Raw genomic sequence first — 18,789 nt, forward strand, 5'->3', positions numbered from 1 at the left:
CAGAGAGTTTTTTCGAGAAGTAAAACCGGAGGTCAGGAATAAAGACAGTCTTCTCAGCAAATAACTCTTCATTCCTCCATTTCCACATTTGGTGACAAATAATAGCGAAGAGAATAGCCCCGTGCTCCATACTGGCCAACAAATTCCCATTAACGCCTTCAGAGAACCAGTCAATATCAGAGAACCCCATAAAGGAAGGAAGGATGTGGTGAGGAAGGACCCCTTCCCAAACCTTTCTACTATTCGGGCAATCCCTCAAAGCATGGCACAAGGTTTCCACATGGCCGCTGCATCTGCTACAGGCACCAGATACATCCAAGTGCCTTCTGTGTCTATCTGCATTCGTGAGGAGCCTGTCTTTGACTCCCAGCCATAGGAAACTCCTAATGCGGTAGGGGACTTTGAGGGCCCAAATGGACTTCCAAATTTCCAAGGGAGTATAAGCCCTATTAGGGGTAAAAGCTTCATAGGCCGATTTGCAAGAATAAGAACAATTGTTAGGAATTGCATCCATATTATGAATTATTTCTCAAATTTATCCAATTTATCAATGTTAGGGATAAAATTCCACCATTTTAGACGTTAGAGGTAAAATTACTTCTGACCCAAAACGTTATTTTTGCACTTTAACTCTTAATTAAAATAAAAAGTTAAGAGTTTGTATTCATATGAATATTTGTATTTAATTTCATAGGCTTTAAATTATATATAAATTTGTGTTTGTATGTAATTTGTATTTTTAATTTAAATTAGACTTATTTTTATTTAATGTCATAGGCTTTTATCGAGCCAAGATTTTATCATCCCGGGCTTTTATTTGATATTCAATTTAGTTTTATCTTTAATAATATATTTATTTATTATTGATATTATTAAATTTATTAGAACCATTATTATTATTATAAGTTCATTAATGTCCAATATTATCATGAAAATTATTTTAAAGTCTAATATCATCATTATTGTTAAGTTCGGTTAAGTTCGGTAGCATTCAGTTAAGGTCAGCAGCATTCAGTTAAGTTCAGTATTCAGTAGTATTCAGTTAAATTCAGTTCAGTATTCAGCAGTATTCAGTTCAGTTCAGTTCAGTTCAATTCAGTTCAGTTCAGTTCAGTTTTTTTCAGCGATAAAGAACAGAGTCTTGTCCTCCTAACTTCCTTTCTTCTCTTCCGAGGGATGATATGGTTGGGATCGGTTTTCCTAAACTGATCCCGGACTAAGTCTTTGTTGTTGTGGTGTTTTGTTTTCCCTTTCCTATCCTACCAAAAAAAAAAAATAAATCTGATATCCAAAATGAGTTACATACCACCTTTGAGAATACGCAAATTTCAAAATTTTAGATAACATGTTGCCAAGTGAGTGTTTAGGCCTAATATTAACCGTATAACGCAAAACGACATCGTAGGTCGTATGACATGAAATTGATTGCCCACGTGTCATTAACACATTGGAGGATCCACGGAAGCAGCTCTTACCCCCAAACACAAAAACGAAAAGCAACGAACTTTCTTCCCCCACACACACAGTGGGAAGTCGCCCAAAAATGGCTCTCTCGCCAAACACCTCCCCGCTCCTCCTCCTTCTCCTAACGCCTCTCCTCTTCATCTCCGTCGCGAACTCCGCTTCTCAGTCGGAAGAGATCGTCGCCGAGCTTCTCTACCTCCAATCGCAGTCAGATTCCGGCCTAATCCACTTAGACGATCACAAAGTCTCTCGCTTCCTAACCTCCACTAAAGCCCCACGCCCTTACTCTCTTCTCATCTTCTTCGACGCCAAACAGCTCCATGACAAGAGCGAACTCCGCCTCCAAGATATTCACCACGAGTTCTCACTCCTCGCCTCTTCCTTCATCACCAACAACGCGGATAAATCGTCTGGATCTAACGGTAAACTCTTCTTCTGCTATATTGAGTTCAAGGAAGCTCAATCGACATTCTCTCTGTTTGGCGTCAATTCCCTCCCTCACATCCGCCTAATCGGTCCCAATGTTAAAAACCCTAAAGATTCTGAGTCTATGGATCAAGGTGATTTGGCTAGAATGGCTGAATCGATGGCCGAATTCGTTGAATCCAGGACCAAGCTCTCCGTTGGACCAATCCACCGTCCACCAATTGTGTCAAGGAATCAAATCGCTTTTATAATTGTCATTTTGCTTATCTGGTTTCCGTTTATGATTAAGAAGGTATTGAGCGGCCAGACATTGCTTCACGATCCGAAAATCTGGCTCGGTGGGGCTATATTTGTGTACTTTTTCAGTGTTTCCGGCGCGATGCACAACATTATTCGTAAGATGCCTATGTTTTTGGCTGACCGGAACGACCCCAACAAGCTTGTTTTCTTTTACCAGGGGTCTGGTATGCAGCTGGGAGCAGAGGGATTTGCGATTGGGTTCTTGTACACTATTGTTGGGCTATTGTTAGCATTTATTACTCATGTTCTGGTAATGGTTAAGAATGTGACGGTGCAGAGAACTATTATGATTATTTCACTGGTTGTTTCGTTTTGGGCTGTGAATAAAGTTATCTCTTTGGACAATTGGAAGACTGGATACGGAGTTCATACATTCTGGCCTTCCAGTTGGAAGTGAGGATGCCTGTTGGTTTTCGAGAACTAAAAGGTGATCATTTTTGCTTTAGTGAAACTATATTTGTATAAGACTTAGATGTTTCAGTGTATTATTTTTTTGCTTATGAAATAGATGGCTGCATTTAACAAGCATTTTGTGCCAAACATATGATTTTTGGTGCAAAAGATGATTGCTAGCAATTTGCTAAGAATCATGAGTATTTTAGTTTAGTCTTGTTATGATTTTGGTATCTCTAAACTTTAGAATTGCAAGATAGATAGATAGCATTTGCTGATTGTTTATCTTGTTCCCTCGTATAACTTGGCGTCATAATTGGAGCACTGAAAACTAGTTAGGGCTGTCAATTTATGACGGGAAAACATGGTTTGACACAATTTTTATTTTTACTTGTTGTGATGTTTTTCTGCAAATTGAGTCATTATTGGGCAGAAGATTTTACTTGTTTAGTTTTTGCTTGTATAACCAAGAGCCAGACTATGCTATTGAGTTACTGAAATTTGGTTTGCATATGAGTGTCTTTTTTTTCTATTGTATATGACATGTATAAGAAGCTTTGGGGATTTGAAATTCTTCTGATGTGATTGAGAGAGACAGTAGAGAGTGACATTGTAACATTTTTAAAGAATAGTTACTCAATTCCACTTAGTTTTGAACTTGAAAATAATTGAAATAGGATGATTGAAGTTATAGGCCCGGCTAGAAGTAGGATACTGATGGATTTTGGATACTTGGTTTTTCTTAACTTTACATTTGTGTTGATTTAATTGGAAAATGGTAGGTCGATTGTTAACAATGCTGTAGGAGATAATAACAATAGGGTGGGCCCTAGAGTGTGGAGAGTGTATGAGAGAAGGAAGAAAGGGGGACACTTGGCTGAATAGGACTTGTCAGGGGTGCTAGGAGTTTGGGTGTCCTGTAGCAAGGCTATTAGATAAAGGAGTGAGGCTGTAAAGAGGGTATTGGGCATATTCTTAGTTTTGGGACTTACTGCAGTAGCAGCAGTCTGGGGAAGGGGACGCAGTCCCTGTGTAGGGTGACTGTGTGTTGAGAGCTCTTTTGTAACTCCTGTCTTCTCTTTAATCTAAATAGTACTTATTATTCACTGTTCCATTGATATTGAGCTGGTTAGTTGTTGTTCTCTATCATTGATGAGGATAGACATTCGAACTCTGGCTGGCTAGTTAATTGCGGTGTATGCCTTTGATTCAAGCTTTTGAAAAGATTGAATGGTATAATTAGATTGGAAGTTAGAAAATTACCATTCCATTAGTCTTGAAAAAGATAATGGCAATGCTGAGTGCCTCCATTTTGTTGAGCCATTTTAAGTTTGGGACATGTCGTTGGCCAGATTAAGTTATTTGATCTGAGTTATTAGCCTCATGAAGGAATTTAATTCCTTGAATATCTTTTTTCTGGGTTAGTTACACCCATGATCCTCCATCTATTAAAAATGGAACAGAATTGCCATAACATTTAAATTCATAAAGAGAAACCCCTTGTCATTTGACTTTTGTTTCTTCTATTGTTCTTTTAACTGGAAATCAGCAAATCCATTCGCCGGAGATGTCACGTGGGTCTCAAAGTCACTACTTTTTTTTTTATGTGTGTACTAGGGATGCAAGAAAAGAATTAATTTTTGTTGTTCTTTTACTTCCCACATGGTTGAAAATGGTTGACAATGACACCCACGTGGCATCTCCAATAAACGAGTTAGTTGATTTACAGTCAAAAGGAAAAAAATAGCGTGTTCTGCAATTCTGTTTCATTTCTGATGCTTGGAGTACCATGGTTGTAATCAACCCCTTTTTTCGCAAGTTTTTGACTAATACTGGAGAATATAGGATTTCTTTCAGACTCTGAGCTGGCTTATGTAGCAGAGTTAGATACCAAGATACTACAAATGTGACAATGATTGAATACTTCTGTTTTCCCTGTGTTCGGATATATGATTAGATTAAGGTTCATACGTTGTCTTCTTAGAATGTATAGATACTTATGATCTGGTTATTCAAGTTGGAAAAGAAGTAAATTAAAGGCTCAATACATCTGTTGCCCCCCTGTACTTGGCCCAAAACTTGAACTGTATTCCTGAACTTTCAAAAGTTCCAAATGACCCCTATCCTTATCCAATTGCATTCAATAACCCTTTATTCTTGTCCAATTGCATTCAATTATCCCTATTCTTGTCGAATTGCATTCAATAACCCCAAAACTTCAACTGCCCCGTAAACTTTCAAAAGTTCCTAATTATTTGTGTTTTTGACACATGAGGGAGCATATCTCCCATTTTCGTCATCTAACAAATTCTATTGAGAAATAGGGGGCTATTGAATGCAATTGGACATAAATAGGGGTCATTTGGAACTTTTGAAAGTTTAAGGAGCAGTTGAAGTTTTGGGCCAAATACAGAAAGCAACATATGTATTAGGCCTAAATTGAATGACTGTGAAAAGCTTCCAACGATTCCCCTCTTCATGAATGTTGTTTTGGATGGGTTATGCTATTGCATAGGGACAACATTTTGAGGTGGCAATTTCATGTTTCGTGTCAAAATCGTGTTATCTCATATATATGTTCCATATGGTTTTATATGTTATAAATGCTAGAAAAATGATTTTCGTGTCACTCGTGTCGTGTCAGTCGGGTTGTCTCTGTAAATCGTGTTTTCGTGTCAGAAATTACCACCCTAAGTTTTCAAATTTTGACTAGGCATCAACCCTTGGGTTTTCGCATGTTTGGGTTTTCTTAACTTCACATGTGGAGGTGGAAATTTGGATTGGTGTGTTCTCATCGTGTTATGTTATCTATGAGTTGTGTTAATCAGATTGTGTCGGTAAATCGTGCTGTCATGTTAGAAATTGTCACCCCTAAGCGCTTGAAATGTCAGATGTCTTTGGGATTTTCAGTTTTCTACTTGCAAACACAGTTATTAGAATAGATCGCTTGAAATGTCAGATGTCTTTGGGATTTTCAGTTTTCTACTTGCAAACACAGTTATTAGAATAGATCATTAGGTTCCAAGATGTCAATTAGAGTTGCTAATTCTTTACTTCTTGGCTAGAGGTAGCAATTTCGTGTTTCGTGTCAAAATTGTGTTATCTCATATATATGTTTCATATGGTTTTATACGATATAAATGCTAGAAAAATGATTTCCGTGTTAATCATATCGTGTTAGTCGGATTGTCTTTGTAATTCGTGTTTCGTGTCAGAAATTGCCACTCCCACTTGGCATGTGCTTCTTCGCAACTTATGCTCCAGTAGGTACGAATTACATGATTAATCGCTTTTCATTCTCCTGCTGTATGTGATTTGTATTTTACATGACTATATATGATAATATAGATGTAACGGAAGTTGTAAATCGTGTTGTCGTGTAGAAATTGAAAATATTTTAAAATTACAGATGTAAACTTTTCACTTGAAAACTCTCTCAAATGTCTGGTGGGCTTCAAAAGGCCAAAGCTTTCTTGGCGGATTATAAGCTTTAGAGAGCGTTTGGTTTAGCTGTTCGTAGCAGTATTTAGCGGTTATATTATTTTGAATTATCTAATGAATTAAATTTTTTTTATCAATATTCATATAACATGTTAATTTATATTGATAAATGACATTTGTATTAATCTTATCGCATGTTAACAACAATAATTCTTTACAAGTTTACCAAACATATTAATTAGCTAATAACTACTAGCTAACAGTCAGACTTGTTCATGGGTCGGGCTCAGGCTGGATCCAGCAGGTTTTTATATAAAAATGCTTAGTCCAATTCCAACCCAGTCCGCTCTTAATTTAGGCAGGTTCGGACCGGACTGTGTTCGGACTCAAAAGTCAAATCTCAAGGTTAGTCTATATAAACTCACTTAAATATATATGTATAATTTTTAATAATACAAAATAAAATTTATACTTAAAAATAAATATTAATATATAAATTTATTAATTAATATTAATAGACGGGTTGAACTGGGTATGTTCGTGATATTTTTATAAATTTCAAGCCCGTCCAAAAATTAGGTGCGTTTTAACTAGTCTGGACCGGGCTAGATTTAAGGATAATTTTACATGTCCAAACCCGGTTCAAGAGACACGGACTGGACGGGTATCTGAACCCGTGAACATGTCTACTAATAGCTAACAACAATAGTTTTCAGCTGATAGCTGAATCAATATATCCGAAACTAATAATTTCACTCCTTGATATTTTAGGTATGTTTGGTAATGATATAATGTGTTTTGCAATGTATACAATACATTAGATAAAAGTCCATTACATTGTTTATAGTTTATAGTTTGGTTTAATATATTAGGAGCCTCTTAAAATTTGATCTGAAAAGTCTGGTTGTTGTCTAAATTCATATAGTGTCTTTTAGTTTTTTGAATTTTCTTAAAGTAAGTATTGGTTACTTGAATTTGTTTATATTGACCTCTTGTTTATAATTCTCTCTTGTTTGCCATACGAACTTAGAGGATCAATCATATCAAACAATTTTATCCGATTAATGAGACATTTTATAAGTTTAAGAGTCAACCGATTTTTTGTGCCAACTCTATGATATTAAGCCTTTTATTATTTTTTTTTTAATGAAATACTGTTATTAAATTATTGTTTTTTTATTAAATTTTATGTAATTACCATTATATCTAAATTTGAATGTAATTTATATTATATTAAATTTAGATAGATTCGCATCATTTTTATTTTATTAATTTATTTTTTATTACTATATAAATTCTAGGGTAAATAATTATAAAGTCCCTAAGTTTTTACTTAATACATTAGTTTAGAAATAATTATATGGTCCTTCAGTTTTTAGTTTCATTAACTCCTTAGTCCCTATGTTTGAATCAATGGTCAAACTATACCAAATAAATTTTAAAATATCAAAATTACCCTTTATTCTATATTTTAATAATAAAACATCCATTTTTCCTATTTTATGTTTTTTTCTCCTTTTTTCCTACATAGTCTCTACAATATTTCTTTTTCCTGCATAATCTCTACAATATTGAGTAATTAATTTATTAAATTTTATATAATTATAGAAATTTAATTTAGTAGCCTAAATTTTATTGACTAAAAAAATGAATGAAAAATATTTCAAAAATTATCAAAATAAGAGCAAAACTATATAAATTGTAAAAAGTAATCTTTATTGATCTCTAATAAATTTTATAAATAAAAAAATATGATTTTTTAAAAAATTTATTAATATTTAATGCTAGTTTAAAGACATTATATTAAAAAAATAAAAATTTAAGAGAATAAAAATACATTTTTAACGATTAGTATATACAATTATATAAATTTCGGTATATATATACTTCATAAACTTTATTAAAACTATTTCGATTAAATTTGAAATTAAAAAATAAGTTTTTTTTATGTAAATAATTAGGGGCAATTTGGACTTTCATCTATAAAAACACATGGAAGGACTAAAGAGTTGATTAAAATAAAACTTAAGGACCTTATACTAATAGGATGGACCTACTAGTATGTTAAGCAAAAATATAAGGACTTTATAATCATTTACCCTAAATTCTATGCACATGGAAAAGGGTACATGGCATAAATGTTAGGATATATTCCATACTTTCAGCTTTAGGGTAGCAAAGACCTAATAATTGCTGCGAAGCATATTTTTTAAGCCCATATTTAGGTTTCCATCTCCCAATTTATCTAAATTTATTTTGAATTACTTATAACACTATTTAAAAATTTAAGTTAAATATTATTAATAATAATATTTTAAATTTTTATATGAAAAGTTATTTATAAAATTTTGAAATATATTTCTTTTGTCATGTTTGGTAAAAATATTTTTTATATTTTAAACAAAAGTTATTTCTTTAATTATAGTACACTTTTTTTTATCAATAATATCCATCATTTTACTATTTTACTATTTATAATATTCTAACATTTAGAATTTAATTTTTCTTTCATAATTTAATTTTTACTATAATATAGTTTTTGACTTGAAGTTAATTAAATTCACAAAACATATGTATGCCTTTTGAATTAATAAAATATTTTTATACATTAATTCTTACATATCAATATATATATTTTTTTGTTTCATTGTTCAAACCTAATAATTTAGACGATTCAGTTTAGTGATCGTGAAAAATTTCTACTCAATTCATCATACAGGTTCAAACACGGATTATCAAGTTACCTTTTAAAGTGCAAATTAACGTTAAGTAGGCTGCGGAAGAACTCGAACCACGAACTTGTATTACTGGTCACATTATTCCCGCGTCAAAGTTATTCGGGAGGAAGAACAATTAATCCATGATCTAAGAACGAAGTCTCCTTGTAGAGCAAGACAACGAGGGACGTCGAATACTAGAGAAAGAGGGAAAAAATGTACTCTTAATTCTTTTATTATGTCTAACCTAAACTTAAACTTTACCATGTTTCACACTTCTGTATATAATCTCTGCACACAAAAATGTAGTGTACTATCAGGAAAAATGACTAATTAACTCAGTCAACTTGACACATCATCGTTTTTCAAGCCCTTTATAATAAAATGTGGACCTCCCACTTGTTGTTGAACTACTTTTTTATGCTTCATATTTTTTTTCTCAAAACTCATTTCCAATTATAACTTTCTCTCCATCATCCTTCTTCCCCATCTTTTCTTGGAAACTCCTCTATTCTCTCTAACTCTACAACTCCTCATTTCTCTCTCTAATTTTCTGTCATTAATTAGAGATTATTTTATCTCTCTAATTTTTTGTCTTTAAATTACCTCGTGGTTTCACTTGCATTTGGATTTCATTTCTCGTTGTTGTTCGAAAGAACCCAATGGATATTGAAGATAGGAAGGAGGAGGGAGAGCTAACTCGATGTGTCTGCTGATGTTGGTTTCTTTGGACTGAACCTGCCAAGACAACAAGACCACAGTTTTAATGGCCCTCAAGCTTGAAGAGCAGCTTAAGGAGGTGGGATCAAAGCTCGAGACACCTCCTCCTACCAAGGATGCTCTTATTAAGCTTCTTAAGGTACACATTTTCTCTCGAATTCTTAAGTAATTCTTTGAATTTTGTCAATTTAGGGATAAATGGAGTGATTCGTTCTACTTTCTGCTTGTTTCCCAATAAAGCTTTGGAAATGAAATGAAGTAGAGCATACATTTTTTTTTTTTTTATTCGTCGTCTACTGATCGTACTAACTAGAGTTACTGAGGCAATTGCTTAGGACTCGTTTTTATTCGTCGTCTTCAAACTCAAGTTGAAACGAGCCCTAAACAACTGCTTCAGTAACTCTAGTAATACAATTACTACACGGCGAACAAAAATTTATGCATTGCTCCATTTCATTTCCAAACCTTTCTCGAGAAACAAGGAGAATGAATCACTCCACTTGTCCCTAAATTGACAAAATTCAAATAATTACTTAAGAATTAGGGAAAATGCGTACATTAAGAAGCTTAATAAGGGCATCCTTGGTAGGAGGTGTCTCGAGCTTCGATCCCACCTCCTTAAGCTACTCTTCAAGCTTGAGGGCCAGTAAAAATCGTTGTCTTGGCAGGTTTAGTGCAAAGAAACCAATATCAGCAAGCACATTGACTTAGCTCTCTCTCCTCCTTCCTACTTGAATATCAATTGGGTTTCGACTTTCGAACATCAACGAGAAATAAACTCCGAATGCAAATGAAATCACGGGTAATTTAGAGATAAAAATCAGAGAGAGAAAATTATCTCTAATTCGAGAGAGAAAGAAGAAGTTGTACAGTTAACAAGAGAATATAGGAGTTTCCAAGAAAAAAACGGAGAATGAGAGAGAAAGTTATAATTAGGAATGAGTTTGAGAAAAAATAAGGGGTAAAAAAGTAATTCAACAACAAGTGGGGGGTCAACATTTTATTAATAAAGACTTAAAAATGATGATGTGCCAAGTTGACTAGTCATTTTTACTGACTGTACACTATACTAAGAGGTCAACCATAAAATCATATATTTTAGTGTGCAAAATTAAAGGTTGTACACCAAAATGTGAAACAATGCAAAGGTTGTACACCACATATGCAATTTACTCCATTTATATAGACTAAGGGTTTCTTGTTCCATAAGGATTAATCCATATTAGTCGTAGGTCAAGTAGTATTCTAAGTTCTTGTTAGACTAGAATATCCATTAAATAATTACTTAATTAGATAAGATTAATTCAATTAGGATTTCTAATCATATAATAACAAAATGAGTTGAAACCAGAATCTGTAATCCACCCAAATTCGAATTTCTACGGGCGAATAATTCCTACACAGTGTTTTGAACTACAAAATGGCAAATTGAAAACATTTTTCCATTCAATTAAAATCATAATTTGGTTTTTTGGTTGGATTTGATTTTGGGATGTTAAAATAGATTATCATTATAATCGTGCCATGTGATCACATTATCGTTGATACAGATCGGTGACAATAATGGTGGTTTTGATCTTAAACCAATAAAGAAATAATAATCTATTCTCTAGTTTAACTAGAAGGAATGAATCCCATCAATGTTGAAACCTTTACTTCCAAGAGGAAAATATGTTTGATCGAATAAAAAAAGTTCCGATTCTTACAAAAACGAAATACCTTCTAAACCTAGCTAGGAAAAGACCAAATGACCTTAATACTTATTACAAACTTGACCTAGACCATAGGGATAAAATAAGAGGAACTAAATTAATGAAAAAATAGTAACTAAGTCCAAAGGGCAAAACAACAATTATCTAGTGGAAAAACAATAATCAACAAGTGGTAGATCAATGGCAGGCGCAGAAACTTAGGCATGAAGTTGAGTCTACACAGCGTGTGGTCTATTTGACACATCATGTGGCTGAATCTTGACTTAATGGGTCGATGAGTTTTGGACAGAGTTGGGATTGTTCTTTAGTTGACTCACACGACGTGTTGGCTCTTCTCCTCTTTGGACATTCATTAGAGTGATGACTCGACTCATTGCATCGGAAGGACTTAAAAATAGTCATATTGGCATAAGGATTGTACCCCTAGAAGGTGGTGGTGCTCCCCTAAAAGCCCCCACATCCCTGATTGGTGCCTTCCCCAAAATTAGAGCTTTCACTCCACTAGAACTTGCAACTTGCTTCCCTTTATTCACCGACTTAGACACATCCCATCCCATGGACAGACCATCTCCCCCAAACCGACAATAACTAAACTGGGTCCATACATTCAATTGAGAGTTCTTTCAATGCTAAATTTCGAGCATCTTGCACCTAGATCACCATTTATGTCTTTATCCGATCTTGGATATTGTACCTCAAGCCTTCAAAGTACCTCGAAGTCGTTTGGCTTTTGGTTTCTGATAGGTTAGCCCTTGTTGAAAGCTTTAAGAATTCTGAAGTGTATTCGTGGATGCTCATATTGCCTTCTGAACGTCCCTGATATGAGCTATAAATGTATTGTTCATAATCCGGCAGTAAACACCTCTCCCGAATTCATCCGAATCCAAGACTGAATCAGTTCCCTTCCACCCTTTCTTCTTTCCTCCCTCAATTGCTCTCAAGATACCGAAGCACCCCTTTCAATCGATAAGCCACTAACTGAACCTTATGTTTTTTCGGAATACTGACATACTCGAAGAACCGTTCCACTTTCGATAATCAATCCAAGAATCGTTCATTATCTAATTCAGCCCAAACAAAGGCAAATCAATTTTCAATTTGAAAAGCATCGTCTCTATCAAAATTATTAAAATGGTCACCCCTTACATAATCAACATCAACATATGGATTTCTCCTAACCAATTCAAACATTTTTATTATCATTATAACCAACACGTTCCACATTTCTAACATCATCATACACATCACTATCATTATCTTCATTATGAACAACTACAAAAGTGGGTCTTCTTACCTCATGAGCCCTTGGGCCCCTTTGATGCGGGTTTGGTGGTGTCGGGTTCCTTCTTTGGTGGAGGTGAAGGTGGCAGTTTTGGTTCCCAATGTGGTTGAGGGATCAGAATCTCCTCATTTCTCTGTTGATGGCCTATGGCGGGTTGTTGGGCCATATTTTGCACCTCCATGTGGAGTCTTTCAATTGAGGCTCTTAACTCTCTCATTTGCTCTTCTGTTTGTCTCCACCCGAATATGATCCTTTAGTAGCTCCTTCACCTCGATTTTGAAATCCTCTATTTTTTTATCAACTACTTCCATTGTTTCTTGTAGTAACCTCGGTTGAACCATTATCAAAGATATCTTGTGTTAGCAAAATGATCGGCTTTGATACCAACTGATACAGATCGATAACGATAATGATGGTTTTGATCTTAAACCAATAAAGAAATAATCTCTTCTCTAGCTTAACTAAAAGAAATGATTCCCATCAAAGTTGAAAACCTTACTTCCAAAAGGAAAATATGTTTGATTGAATAAAAAAAGTTCTCATTCTTACAAAACGAGCCTTCAATACCTCCCTAAACTTAGCTAGGAAAAGATCAAATGACCTTACTACTTATTACAAACTTGACCTAGACAATACAGATAAAAAAGGGGAGGGACTAAATTAATGAAAACATCGTAAATATGTGCAAAACAACAATAATGTAGTGGTCGAACAATAATTAGCAAGTGGTAGATCGGTGGCAGTAGGGTTGCACACAAAAATCCGCAAAACCGAAAAACCGAAAAACCAAACAAAAAAATAAGGTTAACTGAAATCGTTGGACTATTGTACGGTTTTTAGTTTTAAAATTAGTGGTTAATGATTACGGTTACGGTTTTCATATTCTAAAAACCGCGGTTAACCGAAACCGGCCGAATTCAATTAAATATATAAATATATATTTTTATATTTATACATATAATTAGATATTATCTTTTTTTTAAAAAAAAAATTTCGCACAATGCGCTTACATTAAAGAAGAAAGAAAAATCCCCACCAGACCCGGATGTGATTCGAACCCATGACCTCCCAAGGCATAGGTAAGCTCTCAACCACAAGGTTAAGAGCTTCACCACAAAATCTTAAAAATTCATATATTATCTCACTTAAAATAAATACAAGAAATCAATAGCAAAAATTTAATAAGAAACACTAATTATTTTCAGTGACTAAGACTCAACGATGAAATATTTCATCCTAAATATCGTTGTATTATCAAATTTATCACAAAGTAGATAACTAGTGAGATTAATATACCTGGACAAAGCTTAGCTGGTATAACACAGAGGATAATAATCATGGTCCAAAACACATAATAATTTTATGCCTTAAAGAGTTCTTATAAAGGGAAAATGCAGTGTCCAATCCATAGTCCACACGTACATAATGCACGCACATCTTCCTCTACGTTGTTAATCTTTTCAACTCGCCATTGACCCGTCGTCCCACTCACAATAAAAATCAGAAATTTTTTATTATTTTATTTACTAATGGTTAGAAATCAAAATAAAGGTTAACCGACCGAAATAATTGGTTAACCGATTAGTGGTTAACCGAATTTAGTGGACTAGTGTATGGTTAATGTTTTTGAAAAATCGATAAAATGGTTAACCGACCGAATTAACGTTAATGGACTGGTTAACCGATCACGTGCACCCCTAAGTGGCAGGCTTAGAAATTTGGGCATGAAGTTGAGTCCACACAAAGTGTGGTCTATTTGACATGACGTGTGGCTGGATCTTAACTCAACGGGTTGATGAGTTTTGGAATGCGTTATGGCTATTCTTCAGTTGACTCACATGACGTGTTGAATAGGTCACACATTGTGTGTGAATTTAGTAATTTTGGGCAAAAACTTTGGTGCTTGTTCATATAACTTGTAGTCTCTCTGACATATCGTTTGGCCCCTTTCCCACTGATTCCTTCTTTCTTCAATTGCTCACACAACATGAGCCATGCTTCAGCCTTATATCAGATTGCTAATGGCGATGCCCTCATTAGTCGTGACCTTTTATAAGCCGAGATCGAGATAACAAATTTTGCCCATTTATTTATACATACTAAATTTTTTTAACATAAAAAGATATTTGGGAGAAGATTACCACGCAATATGTATATAATCTTTTATTACTTATCATCTATAGAAAGTAAAGAGTTTTGTCTTTTTACTCGACTACATTTTTTATTTAAGAATTTTGGAGCACCTTAGTTGGTAGGCCTTGGATGAGGGGTGGGTACGGTTCGGTTAACCGGTTCATTAGGTAAAAAAATTAATCGAATCATTATCAACGGTTTTTTAACCATCCAAACCGAAATCGGTCCATATTAATCGGTTAACCATACAACTGGTTAACCATTAATTTCAGTTAGGTTTTTCGGTTAACGGTTTTTAACCAATTCTCACTAGTTAACCAAAAATCAACGGTTAACCATAATTTTTACCCAAACCTAAATTTTTAAACAATATTAAAATACACATAATTTCAAAAATTCAAACGAAACGAATTCATATAAAAAGTTCAGAATTCTAACATAAGTACCGAACTAAAAAACAATCCATCAAATTTACATGTAAATAATATTTCATCAGAGTACTTATTACAATATAACAGTATAAACTATATTATATATTTATATTAGGATAAATAATTATAAGGTCCCTGTGTTTTTACCTAATACACTACTTAGTCCCTATGTTTTTTAGAAATAATTATATAGTCCTTCAGTTTTTGTTTTTGTTAACTCCTTAGTCCTTATGCTTGGGTCAATGGTCAAACTATACTAAATAAATTTTAAAATACCAAAATTACCCTTTATTTTAAACTCCAATATAAAGTAATTGATTTATTAATTTTTATAAAATTATAGAACTTTAATTTAATAACGTAAAATCTGTTGACTAAAAAAATAAATGAAAAATATTTCAAAAATTATTAAAATAGGAGTAAGACTATCATTGTAAAAAGGTTTTACAATTCTAATAAATTTTACGAATGAAGAAAAAAATATATGATTTTTAAAAAATTATAAAAAATTTATAATAATATTTAATGTTAGTTTAAAGATATTATATCAAAAAAAATAATTATAATTTAAGAAAATTAATAATACATTTTTCAAGTATATTAATTTCGATGTATATGTAGTTTAAAATTTCCATTAAAACTAATTATATTAAATTTGAAACTAAAAGATTAATTTTTTAATGTATATAACTAGGGGCAAATTTGGACTTTCATTTACAAAAACAGATGGAAGGACTAAAGAATTGATTACGATAAAACTTAAGGACCTTATAATAACATGATGGACTTACTAACGTGTTAAGTAAAAACATAAGGACCTTGTAATTATTTACCCTTTATATTAATCTATGTTATAATCTATGTATTTATATTAAGCAGTATAATCTATGTATTTATATTTATATTTGCGTTGCTTTTGTCGTCAAAAGCCTATATATTTTTTAAAAAAATTATATTTATTAAACGATTCGGTTAACCATTAACCACGGTTTTTAAAAACTCTAACCCGAAACCGAAACTGATATCTATCTATTTTTTTAACCATTAAAAAAACCATCAGTTCGGTTAACCGCTTTTTTCAATTCAAATTACTAATTTTCGGTTCAATTACTGGTTTGATCAGGTTTTTTATCCACTCCTTAATACCTATAATTCATAACTCATTAGGCCGCCTAATATTGCATCAAATTAATTATTTCTATAAATCGTGTTATCGTATATTAATGTTTACCGGTAATCATTAACTTGTTGAAAAATGAAAACATTGAATAAAAGCTTTCTTTCTTTGATACCTCTTTTTTCTTCTAACTTTGCGTAAGAATACAGCAGATCAGACGATTCTCTGCGCCATTAATTTACCCTTCTACCCTCCACCTTTCTCCATCATCCCATCCATATATTAAAAAGCAGAGGGGCATTATCGTCATAACAATGGAAAGTAACACATTATAAAACCATTGCAAGAGAGGTTACGACGGAGAAGTTGATCGGAAAAATATGGAAGAGCAGCTGGAGACGGTGGGGAGAGCTTTCGTCGACCATTATTATCACCTGTTCGACACCGATCGGAATTCTCTTGCCTCTCTTTATCAGCCAACCTCAATGCTTACGTTTGAAGGACAGAAGATACTCGGCGGTGAAAATATCACCGGGAAGCTAAACGGCTTGCCGTTTGAGCAATGTAAGCATGTAGTTAGCACCATTGATTCGCAGCCGTCTTCTTTCGCCGGTGGAATTGTTGTCTTCGTCAGTGGTAGCCTCCAGCTTCTCGGAGAAGATCATCCTCTAAGATTTAGCCAGGTTTTGTAAATTAAATTATTTATTTATTTACATCAATTAATTATAATTCTGTAGATATTATATAAATTTATTATTTATCATTTTTTTGGAATCAAATAAATTTCCATTAAAAAAAATCAGCCTACAACAAATAATAAAAACAAGCTAATGAACTGAACTAGTAATTCATTTCGTGATTAGGGTCATATGAATACTGCTGATAATTCTATTTTAATTAAATTTATCTTCACAAATAGTATTCGGAAATTTTAAACTTAACTTAACGTGTACTATTATAATTGATAGAGTTTTAAATGAGACATTTTTTTTTTGTATAATTAAGTCATTACTTTAACAAATTAATTAGCCATGAACATTTTCAGTTAAAAATATATTATTCATTTTATCTCTATTTGAAATTATATTTTTTTACAGTTTAAAATAAATTTTTTATAATCACTTTACACATTAAAAAATTACTCTGAAGCCGTAAAAAAATATAAATTTCAAATGCATATTAAATGAATAATATACTGTTAATTGAATTTCAAAATTGATTTTTTTCCATTAAAAGTTTAATGTGAATTAAAATTAAAAATTTAAGACTCCGTTTGGTTTATTTGTTGTTTGATGTTGAAAAAATTTATTTTTTCAAAAAGAAGGGATTCCTTGTTTCTATAAAAAAAGCTGTTTTTCGTGTATGAAAGGTAAAAGGAAGGTTCTTAACCAAATATCTAAAACTCTCCCTTTTAAAATAAAAAAATAAATATAGAATCAAAAGTAGGTAAACAAACAACCTTTTAATTCGTAGATAAATAATAGACCAAGTCTGAGCAATATGGACTCAAATCAGACCGAGCTTGAAAATTAAATTCAAAATCTAGTTTCACAATTTTAGTCTAGATTTGGATAATAATAATAATAATGATAATAGAAATTAAATTTATATTTAAAAATAAAAATAAAAATTATATTGATTAGAATTTAAATTTTAAATATTTTTTATTTCATAAATAATAATTCATAAAAATATATATAATTAATATTAATAAATCAATGGACCCATTTTATTTAGATAGATGATGTACCCATTTTAAAGGATTTGGTCCGATACAGGCTTAGCATTTTTTATTGAGCTGGTTACATTAAAATCACATTAGATATAAAAATTATAATTACATCATATCACAAAACTTAATTCTTAATATAGCATTATTTTTATATTTCACAAAATAAATATAATTTTATACTCTTATTTATAAATTTTAGATTTCAATTCATAAATTGTAATCCTAACAAATATATCCTAACTCATAATTTATAAATCTTAGTCTTTAAAATATATTAAAAATGATGATTTTCTTAGTAACTAATGTAGCAATTTTGTTGAAATATTGACAGATGTTTCACTTGGTACCTTCGATACAAGGAGTGCTGTTCGTGCAGAATGACATGTTTCGTCTCAATTACGGCTGATTTTTATTTGTTAATTGGCAAATTAAAGTTGTAATTTTTATCCTTAATTACTTGGATAAAATAAAGGCAATGTTAATTCAAATGAGGCAAAAAAATCAGTAATTTTATATCTTTTGCTTTTGTTTATGAAAAAAAAAAAATTTCTATTTACATAATATCATCCAATGGTAAAAACACACAAAGTAACCATTACTTTATAAAAAACAAAGTAATCATAGTATTATTTTATCAAAAACTAAGTAATCATAATGCCTTCTATGGTTACTTTATTTTTGACAAAGTACCATTACTTGGTGTGTTTTTACCATTGGATAATGGAGTATAAAATTAATCTAATAGTGAAAACACACAAAATAAGCTTTACTTTATAAAAAAAACAAAGTAACCATAACCTTTACCCTATATATATATATATATATATATATATGGAAAAATTATAAAAATAAACATTATGGTTCGGCCGATTTGCAAAACAATCCTCCATAATGAGGGTCTGTGTTTTTTACAGTTTACAA

At 32.3% G+C, this 18,789-nt stretch overlaps 2 protein-coding genes across 2 annotated transcripts; both read left to right on the top strand.

Moving 5' to 3' along the window:
• Positions 1–1,500: 1,500 nt before the first annotated feature.
• Positions 1,501–2,715, top strand: LOC136233924 (probable dolichyl-diphosphooligosaccharide--protein glycosyltransferase subunit 3B). The gene has a single exon (XM_066023657.1). It carries the CDS (start codon positions 1,544–1,546, stop codon positions 2,585–2,587), a length of 1,044 nt encoding a protein of 347 aa, XP_065879729.1. The 5' UTR covers positions 1,501–1,543; the 3' UTR covers positions 2,588–2,715.
• Positions 2,716–16,458: 13,743 nt separating this feature from the next.
• Positions 16,459–18,386, top strand: LOC136233263 (nuclear transport factor 2B). Its single transcript, XM_066022874.1, has 2 exons — positions 16,459–16,819; positions 18,200–18,386. Exons 1-2 carry the CDS (start codon positions 16,517–16,519, stop codon positions 18,272–18,274), a joined length of 378 nt encoding a protein of 125 aa, XP_065878946.1. The 5' UTR covers positions 16,459–16,516; the 3' UTR covers positions 18,275–18,386.
• The last annotated feature ends 403 nt before the right edge of the window (positions 18,387–18,789 follow it).

Source organism: Euphorbia lathyris, chromosome 6 (assembly GCF_963576675.1).
Source record: "Euphorbia lathyris chromosome 6, ddEupLath1.1, whole genome shotgun sequence".
Taxonomy (NCBI): domain Eukaryota; kingdom Viridiplantae; phylum Streptophyta; class Magnoliopsida; order Malpighiales; family Euphorbiaceae; genus Euphorbia; species Euphorbia lathyris.

What these genes read in the sequence shown, in the direction of transcription:
- LOC136233924 (XM_066023657.1), top strand. Translation starts at nt 1,544, where the DNA reads ATGGCTCTCTCGCCAAACACCTCCCCGCTCCTCCTCCTTCTCCTAACG.
- LOC136233263 (XM_066022874.1), top strand. Translation starts at nt 16,517, where the DNA reads ATGGAAGAGCAGCTGGAGACGGTGGGGAGAGCTTTCGTCGACCATTAT. An exon ending in ATCCTCTAAGATTTAGCCAG is followed by an intron (nt 16,820 to 18,199) that starts GTTTTGTAAATT and finishes AAATATTGACAG; the next exon opens with ATGTTTCACTTGGTACCTTC.